Raw genomic sequence first — 20,240 nt, 5'->3', positions numbered from 1 at the left:
AGGCGTGGATGAAGACACCTCCAAACAATCTTTTGGGAAAATCCCTATATACGTACAGGGTGTTCAACAATAATCAAAGTCGGTTACTGTTTGGTAAACTAGTGCGAATATACCTACTTGTAGTTTTTATTTACTACAAATGAATAGATTATTTATTTTGCTCAATTTTGCGTAATCCACACAGGGCTAAAGTAGGTATTTTGTGACGCACCTCCGTGGATTGATGGAAGTTAATGCTCAAGGTTAGCAAAGGTCCGACTAATTAAAATTTGGGAACCATAGTACTCAATCAGCGAAGAGAACAACCCTGACATAGTTTCCAGTCTACAGTTCCCAGTCCACAGATCCAGTGAAAAGTTGCCAGTCTACAGTTCCTAGTCTCCAGTTAGCAGTCTACAGCTCCCAGTTTGCAGTTGCTAGTCTATACTCCTCAATCTACAGTATCCAATTTACAGGTTCCAGTCTACAGTTCTTAGTCTACAGTTCCCAGTTTACAGTTTCCAGTCTACAGTTCCCAGTCTACAGTTTCCAGTCTACAGTTCCCAGTCTACAGTTCCCAGTCTACAGTTCCCAGTCTACAGTTCCCAGTCTACAGTTTCCATTCTACAGTTCCTAGTACCCAGTCTACAGTTCCCAGTTTCTAGTCAACAGTTCCCAGTTTACAGTTTCCAGTCTACAGTTTCCAGTTTACAGTTCCTAGTTCCCAGTCTACAGCTCCCAGTTTACAGTTTCTAGTCAACAGTTCCCAGTCTACAGTTCCCAGTTTACAGTTTCTAGTCAACAGTTTCCAGTTCCCAGTGTACAGTTACCAGTGTACAGTTCCCAGTCTACAGTTCCCAGTCTACAGTTCCCAGTCTACAGTTCCCAATCTACAGTTCCCAGTCTACAGTTCCCAGTCAACAGTTCCCAGTCTACAGTTCCCAGTGTATAGTTGGCGTTGGTACTGTCTGGAACTCTAAAACAAAATATGGCCTACCGGCAAATTCCCTAGCGGAAGAAAAGTAGTTAGTCACAGTTAAAAGTGACGGTTTTTATAGCGGGCAAATTCGGGATAACGGGTAAAAACAATTCCCCCTTAATGTAATTTAAAAAAATCGGTTTATCTTCGGAAATTAATATCGCGGTAGGACAAAGGCCAATAACACAAGCAAAAGATCAAACTTACTTCCGGCACGTAGAACGCAAAAAGATCTAAGTTACGGTTTGTAAAATGGCAAAAACAGATTTACGGATTTACTTACGGCAAGTAGAACGCAAAAAGATAGATAGATCCCTTCAAAAGTGAGCGTTTTCCTTACAAAGAAAATCCAATTTGGTAGAAGTGGAACAGGGAAAATCCAACTCGTCGCGCATTTAATACGAAATCGAAACCAATCAATTCGATTTATAATTAATTACTCGGCTCCTGTTCGTGTTAAAATTACCGAACATCTGGCAATCGATTTGTTAATTAAGCGCGCGCAATTTGACACCACATTTAATTAGTGTATGCTAATTATACATACTCAAAAGTCCAAACGGAAGCCCATGAACTTTTTAAATTCATTATCTTTATGTTAATTACACGTTTTCGGGCACAAAGGCGGTTGGCGGTTATCTCATCCTTGCAGGCACGCCGCCAACTGATAACGGGCAAAGAAACTCGCTTCGGAACTCGTTCTATCCTTGCTTTTTTATTATGGGTAACTAAAACGGCCTATAAACAATTAACGGCGCTGAAACCAAAAAATGTTAATTGTCCTTCATCTTCTCCAGACCCTTCGGTGGTTACAAAAATAATTCCAACAGAAACGGTCGTAGGTGGACTAATTAATTACGGTATCTCCTTGTCTCCATGGCATCGCGGAAAGTTCTCGAAATTACGGTTTTCTATGTAGCGAAGCCCAAACCCATCGTTACTATACAGGGTGGTCCTCGCAAACGGCGAACCCCACTCAGAAATTCCGGGTGCTTCGTTACACCAGTCACAGTTCCCAGTTTACAGTTCGTATTATACATTTCCAACTTGACAGTTCCCAGTGGATAGTCCCCAGTTTACAGTTCACAGTTTCCAGTGTACCGGGTGACCCAATTAATTAATTAAAATGCTTAAATTGTATCTTATATGACGTATTTCCGCTATTTGTCGATGGCGCGAAAGATTGTTTGGAAAAGGACCCTACACTTTTAGGTAGGCCTTGGAAAATTAAACAAATGAAACACGATGCATTATAAAATAATAACAGCCGTAATTTGTAAATTATTCTGCTGTGTTTACATTCAGAAAGTGCAGTTTTTTGAATTTGTAATCTTTTGTAAAATGCCGATTTCTAACCAAGAAGCATTTAATATGCTGGTGGCGATGGTTCTTGGTCGATTCGAATAACGCAAATAGTGATGTGGGCAGCGATGATCGCATTTTGAAAATACTCAAAATATATCGCCATCATATTAAATGCTTCTTGGTTAGAAATCGGCATTTTAGAAAAGATTACAAATTCAAAAAACTGCACTTTCTGAATGGTAAACACAGCAGAATAATTTACAAATTACGGCTGACATTATTTTATAATGCATCGTGTTTCATTTGTTTAATTTTCCAAGGCCTACCTAAAAGTGTAGGGTCCTTTTCTTTCGCGCCATCGACAAATACCGTAAATACCTACGTAAAAAGTAAATTTAAGATACCATTTAAGCATTTTTATTAATTAATTAATTAATTTCATTTTCTCAATATTTGAGGTTATGAACGAGATTTTGAAAAATGGTTCTCACTGACCTCTTTGGATGTTATTTGGCTACTTTTTCACAAAGAAAAAGTCATATAATTCCATTTGACTTTTTTAGGATTTCAGATCATAGTGTTAACACCAGCCCCCTGGCGGAGAAGGATTCAACTAAATTAACTATAAGTATTTGCCCAAAGAATGCTCTTTTCAACGATACCAAATTTGTTACAATTGGTCAAACGGTTAAGCAGTTAAAGCAAGTTATTGCAAAAACAATTGAACGCCTCACGCCATCTTTGTTTTTGAAATAACTGAGTTTTTGTTTTTACGAAAATGATAGATAAACTGGTTCTCTTTAAAAATGTAAATAATTCTTTTAGATTATTATGCGAAATTTAAAGAAAATGCAATTTTAAAATTTAAGATGGCAGTTACGCCCTCTGTTGGTCATTTTTACAATTTGAAAATATTTTCCAGCGATTCCTCATGACCGATTTACCCAATAATTTTTTTTACCCCTAAGTCATATGAGGAACGGTTCTCGAGATATGGCCGAGAAACAGTCTTATTGGGTTACCCGGTACAGTTTGCAAACAAGTTTCCACTTTGAATTGTCTAGTTCTCAGTTTCCCATTTTTCTCTTATTCTCCGTCTTTCCAATCTACTGTTGTTGGTCAGCTCTCTATCTTCTAGTTTTCGAGTTACAGCTTATAGTTTCCCGTTGCAGTGTCAGCTTTTAGTTTCCAGGTGCCATTCTACAGTTTAGGTACCTACACGTTCGAGTCTCAAGCTCACTGTGTGATTGCAATATTCCATTTTCTCCAGTTCCCTGTTTCCGATTATTGTACTTGTACCTTAGCTCGCTTTAAACATCCTAATAAGGCTTTTTTGACATCCTACACTCATAGTTAGTTTATAGAATCATTATCGTCAGTTCACTATCATTAGATCAGAAATGGCCACTTAAGTTCATCATTAACCAAGGAAACCATACCTATGTTTCTATTGGCTATTTCTTAATGATGTAGTATGGATGGTGATAATGATTGTATAATAATGAATTTTAAGAATAGAAGGGAGTTTTGGTGATTCTGAGGATCTTGGAGACTGTTTAGACTCTTAAACAATCTTATAGACTAGAATTGCTGATAATAAATTATTGACTGAAACTCTTTAAGGCAATTAGAATTTTCTTTGAAATTATATTGTTTCAATCGATCGCATGTGCGTGGCACCTTGTTTGTAGATCCTGAGTACCTTTCTTTCTTACCGTTTTATTGATTGATTTTTGTCGAATAATTGCCGGTCCCGAAAGATTTAATTAAAAAGTCTTATCAAGATTTTCGTTGTAGCGGATGAAGGACGTGCCGTGGAAAAACGTAGTCATCAATTTTGTTTACTATCCAAGTTGTTTTGAACTGCATGTGAATTATACTTGTATCCTTATTAATCGTGTAAAAGGAAATTCTTCTATTGTCTGCGTGGAAAAGGATCATAATTATTCATAGATAATTAACCGTTTAATTAGATAGGCGGTAATTGGCCAAAATTATACGAACTAATCAGCATCCAAAGAAATTGAGTAATTAGTGGAGCTTATATAACCGAATCGTAATTCGAAGGGTGCACAGACCGACGCGATGAAGGTGTATATCTTTCTGTGTTTAATTTCAGTTGCTCACCTCGCCAAGCTACGTAAGTCGCTCTTTTGGTACCGGCTCGTGTAAATCGTCTGCAATTTCAGCACCCAGCTTTCTGATCTGCAAGAACGATCCGGAGGAGCTGCCAAAATGCCTACCCCAAGCCGTGGAAAAGGCCTTAGATATCTTGCAGGAACGTAAGTCATTCCCGTTCGAATCCTGATGCCTAACCTCCCAGTCGTTTAGCGATACCGGAGTTGGGGATACCATCCGTGGATCCGATGGAGATCGAAAGCCTGACGTTCGAAGGCGGTAGCGGTACCATAGTTCTGAATCAGTACTTGACCAACGTCAAGATTCACAATTTGAGAAAGGCGAAAGTGACCAAAGCCGAGTACGTCCAAATTAGTCGTCGGGAGTTCTCATCCAATTCTTGCAGGTTGAGCGAAAGCGGTGACGACATTACGCTCGAGATTGGGGCATTCATGGAGAACGTCACTCTGGTGGCGGATTACGAAATTAACGGCCACGTTTTGGTGGTTCCGATTGCGGGCAAGGGAAATGCCAGGATAGAACTCGGTATAGGTATTCGGCAATCGAAACCTGTTCCAAAATACTCTCGTTTTAGGTAATCTTACGACTACGGTCACCGTGACCGCGACAAGAGTCGACAAGGATGGCGAGGAGTTCTTAAAGTTGACCGACGTGGCGGTAGATCTAGAGCCGAATTCGGCCGAATTGGACTTCGGCGAACTGGTCCCGGGCAACAAGCAGATGAGTGACGAAATCGGTAAAACTCTCAACGAGAATTGGAGGGAGGTTTTTGCAGAATTCAAAGGTGCTTACGAGCAAACTGTCGGCTATTACCTGAGCGCGGTGGCCAATCAGTTGTTTGATAAGGTTCCTATGGCTGAACTGTTCCCGCCACCGTAAATTACTTTATTGAAACCACGCATTTTAAATTTGTAAAACTTTAAATAACAAACGCTAGAGGTCACCTTAATGTAAAGACTTTCATTATGATTTTTGACCATCCATTGCACTCGAAGGCACGTGATGTAGTAGACCCCGATTACTGCATGTAGGTAGTCGCAACGGAGGTCAGGAGGTGCTCCGGGCGGTTAGGTCTTCACCCCGTTCTACTCAGTGGTGGTGGTGCTAACTGATGGTGGCACCTTCGGGAGTTTGCTGTTTCAGAAACGATAAAAAAGGAGCGTTTAGCTGAGTGGAGTGACCCCGAAATGGGTCCTCCACCGCGACCGGTCGAACAAATATCGGGGAGAGCCTTGACGTCAATGGTACTAATGAGGGAGGACTGCCCAATCTGTGCAGGCTTGCAGGTTGTCCTTGCATTGCGTTTCTTAGATCCTTCATTCAGAGTGGGGGACGGGGAGGAGCACCCCCCTATAACAGTCCTGTAACGTCGCGGTTGGTACGTCAGATATCGGAACGATAAGCGGTAACGGTCTATGAGAGGGGAGAAGCGCACTATCTCCGTATGATGTTCAACTTTCGGAGCGATATAGATCTTGGCAAGGACGCCACCCCCGAAGGGGGGGGTTACCTGTCGTAGTCGCCGTTCGGTTTCTTTCGGAGCGATGATAGCGGTGCAGGGTCACCGAAGCGAGCCGTTAGTCGCTACACTGGGGTCAGTCAGGGGGCGTGATTAACAATGACTCTCTGATACCTTACTGTAAACTACAAATCGTTAAGTACAAATGGAAACTATATGCACGCATACTTTCATTATACAGTTTTTGTTGTACTATGAAGATTCGCAACTGTACACTAAACATTGTAGACAATCAACTGTACTCTACGAACGGTAGATTTGAAACTGTAAACCCGCATTGTACACTGGAAACTGTAGACTGGAAACTGTAGACTGGGAACTGTAGACTGGAAACTGTAGACTGGAAGCTGTAGACTGGAAGCTGTAGACTGGAAACTGTAGACTGGAAACTGTAGACTGGAAACTGAGGACTGCGGAAACTGTAGACTGCGGAAACTGTAGACTGCGGAAATTGTAGACTGCGGAAACTGTAGACGGCGGAAACTGTAGACTGCGGACACTGTAGACTGCGGAAACTGTGGACCGCGGTGAGTGTAGACTGCGGGAACTCTAGACTGCGGAGACTGTAGTCTTCGGAAACTGTAGGCTGCGGAAACTGTAGACTGCGGACACTGTACACTGCGGAAACTGTAGACTGCGGAAACTGTAGACCGCGGTGAGTGTAGACTGCGGGAACTCTAGACTGCGGAAACTGTTGACTGCGGAGACTGTAGTCTTCGGAAACTGTAGGCTGCGGAAACTGTAGACTGCGGACACTGTACACTGCGGAAACTGTAGACTGCGGAAACTGTCGACTGCCCAAACTGTAGACTGCGGATACTGTAGACTGCGGAAACTGTAGACTGCGGAAACTGCCGACTGCGCAAACTGTAGACTGCGGAAACTGTAGACTGCGGTGACTGTAGACTGCGGAAACTGTAGACTGCGGTGACTGTAGACTGCGGAAACTGTAGACTGCGGAAACTGTAGACTGCGGAAACTGTCGACTGCGGAAACTGTAGGCTGGGGAAACTGTCGACTGCGGAGACTGTAGGCTTCGGAAACTGTAGACTGCGTAAACTGTAGACTGCGGAAATTGTAGACTGCAGAATCTGTCGACTGGAAACAGTAGACTGCGGTAACTGTAGACTGCTGAAACTGTAGACTGCGGAAACTGTAGACTGCGGAAATTGTAGACTGCGGAAACTGTAGACGGCGAAAGCTGTAGACTGCGGAAACTGTAGACTGCGGAAACTGTAGACTGGAAGCTGTCGACTGCGAAAACTGTCGACTGCGGACACTGTAGACTGCGGACAGTGTAGACTGCGGAATCTGTCGACTGGAAACTGTAGACTGCGGTAACTGTAGACTGCGGAAACTGTAGACTGCAAAAACTGTAGACTGGAAACTGTAGACTGCGGACACTGCAGATTGTGAAAACTGTAAACTGGGGAAACTGTAGACTGCGGAAATTGTAGACTGCGGAAACTGTAGACTGGAAGCTGTCGACTGCGAAAACTGTCGACTGCGGACAGTGCAGACTGCGGAAACTGTAGACTTCGGAGACTGTCGACTGCGGAAACTGTCGACTGCGGAGACTGTAGACTTCGGAAACTGTAGGCTGAGGAAACTGTAGACTATGGAAACTGTAGACTGCGGTAACTGTAGACTGCGGTAACTGTAGACTGGAAACTGTAGATAGGAAACTGTAAACTGGAAACTGTAGACTGAAAGCGTTAGAAGGAGCTTAGGCGAGTTCTCTCGAACCATTCTCAATGCTCTCTGGATTTGTTAATGGAGATAGGGGTTTGTTTTATCAAAGCATTCTCCAGTTTTTGTGTTAGGTTTTCATAACACGATTTCCCAAGAAAGAAAGACCTAATCTTTCTATTTTAGTTTAAGAGTCATTCGTCGTCAGAGTGTGCGGAGAGTGGTTCCGGTTGGTGCTTGTTATATCCTACCGGATTGGCCGGTACTATGAAAGCACTCTTCGTAGTGGAGAATCTTATTTCCTGCTACGGAGAGCCCCCTCCGCCGCGGAGAAGAGATCGACAGAGCCCGCTTCAGCCCCGCAGGTGGTTGAAGACCAAGGGGTCTCGGAACCTGCGAAGAGCGGCACGAAGAAGACGAAGCCGTCACCCTCCCCGCTAAACCCAGTGGTAGTCGTAAGGTCTGTCTACGGCCCCCTAGAGGTTTCCCCCCCCCCCCTCCTTTGGTAAGCTAACCCAAATAAGAGCCATTTAAGACCAATTTAAGGCCGGTTCCAGCGCCTCGTAGCGGCGCTGTTCTGGTAAAAGAGCCGTTTCGAGGCGAAGCGAGCGCTAAAAGATTAAGGCGGTATCGTAACATCCTAGCGAGCGACTCAATATTTTTTCTCTGCACGGTGATATTGTCATATTAACGATGTTGCCATGATCACGCAGAGAAACGGTTTTTATTTGTTTAAACGATAATCGTGCATCGGATTGAAAAAATCAAAGGGATTAAATTTGCTTAGAAATGATTGGGGATTTCAAGAATAATTTTTATTTTCAGAGAAATCAGTGGTGTACCATCAATGTCTGCCAAAATGGGCATGTGAAATTCCGTACAAACGCCACTGGTGGAAATTAAAAAAATGTGGTACGTTAAAAACTGCCTCTGAATACATAGTACATACATGCCAAATTTCATAAAAATAACTTAAGTGGTAATAAAGATATTAATAATAATTGATTTAGCGCCATGCATTTCAAAAATTAAGACGTTTAGGGCATAGCTAGGGACATAGGTTCATATGAAGTTTTCTTTTTAAAAGGGACCCAAAAATCCCCCTTTCACCCTGTACAAAAATAATAAGATACACCAATCTCAAATAACGCATTTCAAGTTTATTGTACCGGGTGACCCAATAAGGCTGTTCCTCGGTTATATCTCGGGAACCGTTCGTCGTACGACTTAGGGGTTAACAAATTATTAGGCAAATCGGTTATGAAGAATCGCTGAAAAATATTTTCAAGTTCTAAAAATGAACAACAGAGGGCGTAACTGCCATCTTAAATACTAAATTGCATTTTCTTTAAATTTCTCATAAGAAACTAAACATTCGTTTTTCACATTTTTAAAGAGAACCAGTTTATCTATCATTTTCGAAAAACAAAAACTCAGTATTTCAAAAACAAAGATGGCGCGGGGAGGTTCAATTGTTTTTGCAATAACTTGCTTTAACTTCTGACCCGTTTGACAGATTGTAACAAATTTGGTATCGTTGAAAAAAGCATTCCTTGGGCAATAAGGATCAATATAGTTAATTTAGTTGACTCCTTGACCGCCAGGGGGCTAGTTTTGACACTATGATCCAAAATCCTAAAAAAATCAAATGGAATGATATGACTTTTTCTTTATGACAAAGTAGCCAAATAACACCCAAAGAGGCCAGTGAAATCCGTTTTTCAAAATATCGTTCCTAACCTCAAATATTGGGAAAATCAGATTAATTAATTAATTAAAATGCTGAAATTGTATCTTATTTGACGTATTTCCGGTATTTGACGATGGCGCGAAAGAAAATGAACCTATACTTTTAGGTAGGTCTTGGAAAATTAAACAAATGAAACACGATGCATTATAGAATAATAACAGCCGAAATTATTTTGCAGTGTTTACATTCAGAAAGTGCCGTTTTTGAATTTGTAATCTTTTCTAAAATGCCGATTTCTAACCTAGAAGCATTTAATATGCTGGCGATATATTTTGAGTATTTTCAAAATGCGACCATCGCTGCCCGCATCTTCTATTTGCGTTATCCGAATCGACCACGAACCATCGCCGCCAGCATATTAAATGCTTCTTGGTTAAAAATCGGCATTTTAGAAAAGATTAAAAATTCAAAAAACTGCACTTTCTGAATGTAAACACAGCAGAGTAATTTACAAATTTCGGATATTATTATTTTATAATGCATCGTGTTTCATTTGTTTAATTTTCCAAGGCGTACATAAAAGTGTAGGGTCCTTTTCCAAACAATCTTTCGCGCCATCGACAAATACCGGAAATACGTCAAATAATATGCAATTTAAGAATTTTTATGAATTAATTTATTTAATCTCATTTTCCCAATACTTGAGGTTAGGAACGAGATTTTGAAAAACGGTTTTCACTGGCCTCTTTGGGTGTTATTTTGCTACTTTTTGATAAAGAAAAACTCATAACATTCCATTTGATTTTTTGATTTTTTTAGGATTTTGGGTCATAGTGTCAAAACTAGCCCCCTGGCGGAGAAGGATTCGTCTAAATTAACTATATTTTAGTGGATTCTCAGTGCCCAAGAAATGCTCTTTTCAACCACACCAAATTTGTTAATATCAGTCTAACGGTTAAGAAGTTAAAGCAGGTTATTGCAAAAACAATTGAACGCCCCACGCCATCTTTGTTTTTGAAATAACTGAGTTTTTGTTTTTATGAAAATGATAGATAAACTGGTTCTCTTTAAAAATGTGAAAAAAAGAATGTTTAGTTTATTATGCGAATTTAAAGAGAATGCAATTTTACGCCCTCTGTTGGTTATTTTTACAACTTAAAAATATTTTCCAGCGATCCTTCATAACCGATTTACTCAATAATTTTTTTACCCCTAAGTCATACGACGAACAGTTACCGAGATATAGCCGAGGAACAGTCTTATTGGGCCACCCGGTACAAATTGAATCCTTTTCTTCGGAATTGGTTCCACTTGGAACAGTCTAACTGGGCGTCTGGCATGGTAGGTATGTATGTAAAAAAAAAAGCTTCAACCAAAAATGTACCCAAATTAACCGCTGCTACCAGCGTCTCAACGGCAATTAACACTTCCCTTGGGGCCAAGTTAAATATACCACCCTCGTACTTGCGGTCTGCGGTTTTTTTCCTAACCGATTAATACACTACTAATTACCTAGAATTAACCGTACCAATACATAAATAATTAAATCGGACAACTCCTAATGTTTGTTATTGTGCCCGGCACGTACTTACAAGTAATTAAGTTTACCTGCTTCCAATTAGCGGAATTGTAAACTGGGTTTCATTGCAAAATTTGGAAATTGTGGGTGACGCACATTCGGTTTCTACGCCGATCTTGGGAGGGATTTCGGGTTCGATTCGCGTAAGGTGGAAATTTTACCCATTTTCTTCCATGGATAGTCGGAAATTCTCTTCGCCGATAATTGGTATTGTCGACCGACATTAAAAGTCAATTTAGATTCTAATCGTTGCGACTAGGTGCATGGAATATTACGATATTTGTGAATATAAAGCGGCGCAAATCTGTTGTTACAATCACACTGATTACCTGGCACCCATGAAGACTGCACTCCTTTTGTTTTTAGTCTACAGCTTCGGCCAATCGAGCAAGTTGCGTAAGTAAACTCTTTAAGTTTCAACTCGTTTTCATACCTCTTTCAGCCGCCGATTACAAGAGATGCGATCGTAATGATCCGAATTTCAATGGGTGCCTGAAGGACGCCCTAGAGCACGCAATCTCAAGGTTGGCCAACGGCGACAAGAGCTTAGGAATTCCTCCGCTAGAGCCCATACACATACCTCACGCCGTGCTCAAAGAAGGAACGGGCGCAGTTCACGTGGTCCAAAAATTCACCAACCTCAACATTCACAAGCTGACGAAGTCATCCATAACGGGCTTTAGGTGAGTAACCACCAGGATCGCGTCCGACCACAACCAAAACCAACGGAAAATTCCAGCTCCACGCTCACCAAAACCCAACTCTCATTCACCCTCAATATAACCGCACCCGAGTACGTTCTGGAGGCAGATTACGACTTCAACGGTCGCCTTCTGGTGCTTCCGGTCGTCGGCGTCGGCAAATCCAAAGTCAATCTTTGTAAGCGTGCCATCAACTTCGGATAGTTTCCGAGCTAACTTTGGTGTTTTAGACAATGTAAACACAAAATTGGAACTCGGAGGTGAATACGTGTCGAGGAACGGCCAGCAGTACTTCGACGTTAAGAGCTTCGACGTGAAGCTGGCCCCCGGAAAGGTCACGTACCGATTCGAGAACCTATTCAACGGCAACCAGGAGCTGAGCAACCAAATACACACCGTCCTCAACGAGAACTGGAGGGAGGTGTTTTACGATGTTAAGGACGGTTACGAGGAGCTGATCGCCACCGTCGCCAGGGCGTACGCGAATCAATTGTTTTCGAAGATACCAGTTAAAAACATATTTTTAAAGTAGCTTTAGTGTGTGGTGTTTGTTTGTACATAGAGAATAAAGATTTTATTTACAACTCCAGTGCTTTTTACCCGCGCCGTTTCGGTTTTTATGGCGGGCACAAGTTCCAGTAGGTCGCAGTTGGAGGGTGCCGAATGTCTAGGCGGCTCTCATAGGAAAGGGTAAAAGTTAAAGAGTAGCGCAGCGGCAGCTTGAGCGTAAAGGTCGTCTAAGAAAAAAAGTTTCAACCTTCGAAACAGTTAAGGGTGGATTTTGTTTTATCAACAAAAGAAAAGCGGTTAACGGTGAAGAACTAATAACGAACCCTTTATATAATGATTTAGATTTACAAAGTTAGATTTAATTATCTGGCCAGCCGGGATGCTTTTGAGTTTAATTAGAAATTAGATTTTTGTCTTATTAAGTGTGACTCTAGGAAGTTGTTTTTTTTAAATTCATTGATCAATAATAATAAATATATTCAGTTTGAGATAATCTCTTGTAATTTTCATGTCATTTATAGCTCCTTAGAAAGGGAGTAAAACGATTGATTTCAGCAGCACGCTTACATCAAAGTTTCTTCAGAGTATTCTACTGATAAGTTTCAGCTAGCACTTTTCCAAATTATTAGTTATGAACTTTTACTAAATAATGCACCTGCAGTGAAAGGAAAATCAGTGAATTCGTTCCTATTCTTAAACCTTTTAAACTGACCTAGCCTGGAGGTAAAAGTACGAAAGGCACTGCGTCTACGAATGCCGAGCGAGCCGAAGGCGAGTTCGGCATAAATTTAGCTCACCCCTCTTATATAGAAAGCACGACTAATTCCGAACTCGCCTTCGGCTCGATGGGCATTCGTACATCCTCTCTTAAAACGACAAGAAAACTCAAAAAAAAAGCAAATCTGACAATGTAAACTGCGTCTACAAAAGCCGAGCGAGTTCAAGGCCAGTTCGGCATAAATTTAGCTCACCCCTCTCAAATAGGAAGCACGATTTATGCCGAACTCGCCTTCGGCTCGCTCGGCATTCGTACATCCTCTCTTAAAACGACAAGAAAACTCAAAAAAAGCAAATCTGACAATGTAAACTGCGTCTACGAATGCCGAGCGAGTTCAAGGCGAGTTCGGCATAAATTTAGCTCACCCCTCTCAAATAGGAAGCACGATTTATGCCGACCTCGCCTTCGGCTCGCTCGGCATTCGTACATCCTCTCTTAAAACGACAAGAAAACTAAAGAAAAGCAAATCTGACAATGTAAAACTGCGTCTACGAATGCCGAGCGAGTTCAAGGCGAGTTCGGCATAAATTTAGCTCACCCCTCTCAAATAGGAGGCACGATTTATGCTGAAGGCGCCTTCGGCTCGCTCGGCATTCGTACATCCTCTCTTAAAACGACAAGAAAACTAAAAAAAAAAGCAAATCTGACAATGTAAAACTGCGTCTACGAATGCAGAGCCCAGAGCGAGTTCAAGGCGAGTACGGCATAAATTTGTCTCATCCCTCTCATATAGAAAGCACGACTAATTCCGAACTCGCCTTCGGCTCGATGGGCATTCGTACATCCTCTCTTAAAACGACAAGAAAACTAAAAAAAAAAGCAAATCTGACAATGTAAACTGCGTCTACAAAAGCCGAGCGAGTTCAAGGCCAGTTCGGCATAAATTTAGCTCACCCCTCTCAAATAGGAAGCACGATTTATGCCGAACTCGCCTTCGGCTCGCTCGGCATTCGTACATCCTCTCTTAAAACGACAAGAAAACTCAAAAAAAGCAAATCTGACAATGTAAACTGCGTCTACAAAAGCCGAGCGAGCCCAAGGCGAGTTCGGCATAAATTTAGCTCACTCCTCTCAAATAAGAAGCACGATTTATGCCGAACTTGCCTTCGGTTCGCTCGGCATTCGTACATCCTCCCTTAAAACGACAAGAAAACTGAAAAAAACAAACCTGACAATGTAAAGCTGCGTCTACGAATACCGAGAGAGGCGAAGGCGAGTTTGGGATAAATTTGGCTCACCCCTTTCACATAGGAAGCAGCTTTCGATCACCTTGGTGATAAATAATGACACAACGTCAAAAAGAAAATGAAATGAATCATTAAAAACGCCTTTTTACAACACACATTTAAACACAAAAGGAAACATCGATTTCCTCTTTAGCCAACACTTGAAAATTTGTAATATACATACGTGACTCAGTTAGAAGACTTCCCTTATTTAATATTCAACTTCACAAAAAGTAGAAAAAACTTCTTTTAACCGAGTTCCTGCACGAAATATATTTACAACACTCAAAATGTTATTAATCAAAATGCTTGAAGAACACGATTTGTATTATAAATAAACATACACATTTATACGACTACCCTCTAGTCGTCCAGTCGTCCAACATTGGAAAAAGCTCGTAGCAAAAGGAAACCTCTTTTGTTTGCAAACGGAGTTCACGACGTCGCTTAACCCGATGACCTAGTTAATTAGAAGAGTAGGTACTAATTGCAAACAAAGTGTTCTCAGCGGATGCTTAAGTGCGTAATCTCTCGAAAAAATAGTACTTTTTTACTGAGGACTTGCAGCCTTTTTGCGTAATATTATGAAAATTCGCACGGTTTTAGATGAAACTGATTTTCCAACGGTCTTGTTTTGTGGTAGACGTTTTACCTCGTTTATTACCATGACGGTTAACCCGAACAGTTCTCCTTTGAGTCGAATTGAGTACGGGGACTAATCACGAAATTTTTCAACGAGTTTATTTTTACCAAATGACGTGGGTCGTTGCGCACTAGCTTTCTTTTTGCGTAAACACAAAGTTCACGTAAAAATATCTCACGACACGGTCAATCTATGGATAATTGATGACATCTTAAAATTTTTTTACTATATTTTGAACCACGCAGTTGACGGACCCGTGTGCCAAAAAGCAATGCCTCTCTGAACCCGTCCCTACTATTTTCCACTTGAGAAGAACACCCCCAAAATGGCGCCAATTAGTTAGCGCGGCCATCTTTAGTCATTCGCTCACTTTGAGTCGTTTAGCGGTTTCGATTCCCGCTCTCATTTAAAGCTTAAAATACATAAATTCTTTTAGAGCTCTTTGTGGAATCCGCACTTTTTTAATTCAAATCCAATGTCGATTATTCGTGTTTACAATACACGACATTTATAAAAGAATTCCTAATCAATTTGCAAAACTATGCGCATCTATTGACATCACCAGGGTCGCTATTTATTGTTACCTGTATATTCGGCTTACGGAAGTTTCCAAATAAGAAATTTATTTGCTTCAAAAAAACCGACGCCATTTCGCTTTTCGAGCCATCAAAACAAATTTGCTGCCACTTTTTTTTTGGTTCTATTTCCACTCCATTAATCATCTGTGGTTGGCTCACTAATATGACGTGTTCAAGAGCAGGGACAGTGTGAATATTAATGTCGTTTAGCATTCAATGGTCTGACGTCGTTTACTTTGCATGCAAGCGTCAATCTATTGTTACCGTACATCGTGCCCCTTTTAGTAGGTACTCACCTAACAGTATGTCTCTGTATTCCATTAGGTGAGTGAAACATTTTATTTTATATCTGTGTTTGAATCCAAGATAATATTGTTCGGCCAATCCCCATTGAACAATCTTGAAGAGTGATAGACAATCATTCTTAAGACTCCTGGGATACAGCAACCCTAGTCAAAGGTTATAGGTTATATCTTGAAAATTCTGTCTTTTTCTGGATTATACAGGTCCAAAGGTATTCTCCTGATTGCTCTTATTGCCGAAAATCGACTTGTCTCCGTATGATTCTAACTGGGTCTAAACCCAAGTCTAGATGTACACTTTCGTTCATGTTCGCTATGAAGCGGTACATGTGTAAATTTCCCTATGTGTACTAAAAGGTACAAACTGAAAACGCCTAAAGCGACCAGTGTGCTTGACTAATTCGGACGATTACGACTACAATTTCTGAGTGTCATTCTAACTGCTTTTGAACCTGACTCATTGATCGATTTTTGCTTACGTCTATTCCAATTTTGACTCTGATTCTGATTACAATTTCCTTCGCTGCATTGAGATTTTGATCGTGGAACCGGCTTTGCACATTTGACTTCGACTATTAATCCAGCTCTAATTTCGATTCATTTTTGATGATAACTATATAAAAATGTGATTCGGACTGAGTTTGACTCTGATTCGGATTTTTACTGACTTTCAATTTTAACCCTGACATCACAGCGATCTTGACCCTAATTTCAGGTTTGATTTTGACCTCATCTCCTTTACCGTATTTCGAATTAGTATTCCGTCTCTGATTATGACAACGAGTCGAGTCCTAACTCAAATTTTGATTCCGATTCCGAGTATGAAACCAGGTTCCATTCCGACTCTATTTCCAGTTCGTAATGACTGTAATTCTGACTCTACTATCTTTTTTAATATGAATTGGCATCTCTCTGTTCCTTATTGCGAATGCGATTCGGACTCTCATTTGGACATTGACTGATTACGATTCTGGATTTGACACGGATTATTCAACCCTGCTTTCGTCTTGTTTCTAACTGTTGACCGTAGATCTGACTCTGATTTTGATTTGGATTCCAGCAGTGGCCTTTGATTTTGCATCTGACTGACTCTTGCATTCTAAATTTCATTCTGAACCGGACTTCGACTCTGCCCTTCTGATTCTGATTGTCGGGCTCTTTTTATCAGTAGGTATCATTCTGACAGTGAATGATTCTGATTCTAATTTTGACTTTAATTCTTTTTGTTCCGATTCCGATTTTACGACTGACTATCTTTGCTTTTACGTCCGGATTTGACTCAGATGCTGATCCCACCCCTAGTATCATTTCGATTCTGACTCAAAGTATGATTATAATTCCGATCTTCCATGCCGATCACTGTGATTCTAGCTTTGACTCTGATTCTGACTGTGGTATGGAGTCTCGCTGAATTAAATTGTGATGCTGATCTTTTCAAAGTTGGCATCAGAATCGAAGTCTGTATCACAATCGGATTCAGAACCAGAGATTTAGTCATAGTCGAAGTCAAAGTCACAATCAGTTCGAATCACAGTCGGCAAAAAAGTGAAAATCTGGATTAGTGTTATAGTCAGAATTTGGGCCGAAGTCAGATGATTAGTCAAAGACAGGGTCAGAACCAAAACCAGGAATTGGTGCCGGAGGCTTAATCAAAATCAAAATTAATTAGAACCGGTCAATATTGGAACCAAATCAAAATATGACTTAAGAGCAGAGTTGAAGTCAGATTCAAAATGAGATTAAAAGGCATGTAGCAGGGTCAGAGTCATTGTTGGAATCAGAATCAGAATCTCAATCAAAATCAGTCTACGGTCAAAAGTTTAAAACAAAGAACGTTGTTGGAATCGTATTGTCAATTAAAGGAGATAAAGAGTTGAAGTCAGATTCAGAATGAGATTAAGAGGCAAGTGCAGGGTCAGATTCAGAATCACAGTCACTGTTGGAATCAGAATCAGAATCTTTCAAAATCAGTCTACGGTCAAGTTTAAAACAAAGGACGGAATCAGAGTGGAATAGTCCGAGCCAATCAGAATTATAGTTAGATCCAGGAACAGAGTCAAAATCAGTGTCTAATTTAAAGTCGATTTCAAATCATGTCCGAATTAGCAATCTGCAAGTGGCTCCCAGAGATTTAACTACAATTAGAATTAGGAAGAGATCGAAATCGGTGTCAGAACCGGAATCGTATTCAGAACTATAATCCAAAATCAAGAGTAAAGCTAAAGCCAAGACCAAAGTTGAAACCAGAGTTAAGAGTTAAGATATTAGAATCGGAATCAAAGTCAAGTCAGGAACGACGATTACGATCCCCATTCCTTTTCCGTTTCTAATGCCATTCGACTTTTAATCTAACTCTACGGACTTACATTTGATTTTGGATGTGACTCCGATGTTGATCTGATTCTGACTCTGATCCAGTCATTGATCCAACTCCGTTTCTGTCACTGAATCGGATTTCTTCGTTGTTTTTCACTCTAAATCTTAATTTGGATTGTAAGTGGTATTCTGATACTGATGTTTTCATACTGTAATTTTGATTCTGATTTTAATTTCGATTCCGATTCTGATTTTTATTTCAATCTGATTCGGGTCAAGATTCTGCTTCTGTCTAGTCGCTAAATCTGATTCTGACTGTGATTATATTTCTGACTTTGGCTCTACCCGTAACTTCGAAGGCTGATTAATTTTTGTTTTGAATTGGCACTCTGATTTCGATTCCGCTACTGATTCTAGATTCTAGCCCCGGTTTTGGTTACAACGTGGATTCTAAGTGCGATTCTGATTTTTTATTTGGTTCCAATTTTACTGGTTCAAATTAATTTTGATATTGATTAAGCCTTCCACGCCAATTCCGGATTTTGGTTCTGACCCAGTCTATGACTTCGGCCCAAATTCTGACTATGAGACTAATCCAGATTTTCACTTTTTTGCCGACTGTGAAAGTGAAAGTTCTAGTTCTGAATCCGATTGTGATACAGACTTCGATTCTGATTCCAAATGTGGCTTGAAACTTCAGTCTGATTGATTTAGGTTCCATTTGAAATATGAATCTGACATTCTTTAACTTTAGATCTGATCCGAAATCAGTGTTAGAATAGGTTCAGTGAACGAATTTAATTAGAACCAGTCAATATTGAATCCAAATAAAATATCAGAATCGCATTTCGAATCTACTTTGAGGCCAAAACTGAGACAAAGATAAGGATCCGATTCAAAATCAGATTAGTATAATCAGAGCCGGAATACTAATCAGAAGGATTCACAGTCTCATTTTAATTTATGATTCTGAAACCGACTCGCCATGATTGTGAAACTTCTGGTGATTTTGAATATTCCCACGGTTCAACGCCATCTCTTTAAACATTTACAGAAACATGGTTCCCAAAACCAACCGAAAATTGAATGGCGGCGATCAGCCACTTGTCGAAGATGGAGTGGTGATAACAGGTATGGCGGGGAGCTTCCCTGGATCCGACGACATCTACCAATACCGACATAATCTTGCGAACAAAGTCGACATGATCACCTCCGAGTCGCTACGATGGACTACGAACGATCCCGAAATCCCTAGACGAGCCGGAAAGATTAACTTCGTCGAACACTTCGATTCGGGTTTCTTCGGTAAGCCGAACTAAGGTCGATAACTAAAACCGATCGGTTCACCTCTCAGGCGTACACTCGGCGCAAGTCAACGCCATGGATCCCGCCGGTCGGTTACTCCTCGAGAAGGCAACCGAAGCCGTCTTGGACGCGGGGTACCGCCCTGACGAGATCAGGGGGACGCGCACCGGCGTCTTTATCGGTACGGGCCTGCCGGAAACGCAACGTGTCCTTTTCTACCAAAATCTGACCTCACCGAACTTCGCAGGCAGCGGGTGAGTAGGAACGGAAGCAGTCAGTGAATCCAAACACATTAATTTCCAGCTGTATCCGATCCATGCAATCAAACTGGATAAGTCACCTGTTAGGTCTGGAAGGGCCGTCAGTTACCGTCGATACCGGTTGTAGCAGCTCTTTAGTTGCGTTAGATGACGCATGTCGGGCGATCAGATCTGGAAAATGCGACTCGGCGATTGTTGGAGCTTGTAACCTGTGCCTGCACCCGAAATCTTCAGTGGAATACTCACGGTTAGTATGAGACGGTTCCGACTGATCCAACAACTGACTTATTGCAGGTTAGGCGTGCTGAGCCAAGATGGACGTTGCAAGTCGTTCGACGAAGATGCAGATGGGTACGTACGTTCCGAGGCAGTAACCGCGGTGTTCATCCAAAGGGAAAAGGATGCGAGACGTATTTACGCGACTGTTCGTCTTTTTCTAACTTTAGAGTCTTCCTAATCTTGTCTTTCAGATAATCAACACAAAGACAAACTGTGACGGGTACAAAGAAGAAAGCATTACGTTTCCGTCGCGAAAGGCAAAGAAAGAGCTCTTGTTAGATTTATATCAGGAATGTGGCGTTGAGCCCTCGTCCATAGATTTCTTGGAAGCACACGCTACAGGTAAGCGGGCACTCTGCAAATTTGTGAAGTAAGATTTCCGTGGAGGTGGTTCACACCGCTTTCTCCACGATTAAAGGGCTCATAGATACTGCTTTGCCCCACGTTAAGCGCCAAATAAATA

General features: G+C 41.1%; 3 protein-coding genes across 4 annotated transcripts in view; all 3 read left to right on the top strand.

Annotated features, from left to right (window-relative positions):
- Nucleotides 1-4,289: 4,289 nt before the first annotated feature.
- LOC116161694 (circadian clock-controlled protein-like) lies at nucleotides 4,290-5,351 on the top strand. Its single transcript, XM_031475135.1, has 5 exons — nucleotides 4,290-4,403; nucleotides 4,453-4,545; nucleotides 4,595-4,742; nucleotides 4,788-4,927; nucleotides 4,977-5,351. Exons 1-5 carry the CDS (start codon nucleotides 4,349-4,351, stop codon nucleotides 5,279-5,281), a joined length of 741 nt encoding a protein of 246 aa, XP_031330995.1. The 5' UTR covers nucleotides 4,290-4,348; the 3' UTR covers nucleotides 5,282-5,351.
- A 5,653-nt stretch (nucleotides 5,352-11,004) lies between these two features.
- On the top strand, nucleotides 11,005-12,164 carry LOC116161692 (protein takeout-like). 2 transcript variants are annotated; one of them, XM_031475134.1, is made up of 5 exons: nucleotides 11,005-11,086; nucleotides 11,139-11,275; nucleotides 11,322-11,562; nucleotides 11,619-11,758; nucleotides 11,811-12,164. In XM_031475134.1, the coding sequence occupies exons 2-5, from the start codon at nucleotides 11,143-11,145 to the stop codon at nucleotides 12,110-12,112; spliced, it is 816 nt and encodes a 271-aa protein (XP_031330994.1). In that variant the 5' UTR covers nucleotides 11,005-11,086; nucleotides 11,139-11,142; the 3' UTR covers nucleotides 12,113-12,164. The 2 variants fall into 2 exon arrangements, with proteins under 2 accessions (XP_031330994.1, XP_031330993.1); XM_031475133.1 differs by having other exon boundaries at nucleotides 11,014-11,275.
- A 3,392-nt stretch (nucleotides 12,165-15,556) lies between these two features.
- Nucleotides 15,557-20,240, top strand: part of LOC116161073 (fatty acid synthase-like) — a 35,201-nt gene continuing 30,517 nt past the window's right edge. The window contains exons 1-6 of the mRNA XM_031474282.1: nucleotides 15,557-15,639; nucleotides 18,988-19,238; nucleotides 19,288-19,492; nucleotides 19,542-19,745; nucleotides 19,793-19,922; nucleotides 19,969-20,119. Coding sequence (XP_031330142.1) covers nucleotides 15,620-15,639; nucleotides 18,988-19,238; nucleotides 19,288-19,492; nucleotides 19,542-19,745; nucleotides 19,793-19,922; nucleotides 19,969-20,119 — 961 coding nt within the window. The 5' untranslated portion in view covers nucleotides 15,557-15,619. The remainder of the gene's footprint in view (nucleotides 15,640-18,987; nucleotides 19,239-19,287; nucleotides 19,493-19,541; nucleotides 19,746-19,792; nucleotides 19,923-19,968; nucleotides 20,120-20,240) is intronic.

The sequence above is a fragment of the Photinus pyralis genome, unplaced genomic scaffold (genome assembly GCF_008802855.1).
Source record: "Photinus pyralis isolate 1611_PpyrPB1 unplaced genomic scaffold, Ppyr1.3 Ppyr1.4_LG10, whole genome shotgun sequence".
Classification (NCBI taxonomy): Eukaryota; Metazoa; Arthropoda; class Insecta; order Coleoptera; family Lampyridae; genus Photinus; species Photinus pyralis.
Note: the sequence above shows the minus strand (reverse complement) of the source record. Positions and strands in the feature narration are given on the sequence as shown.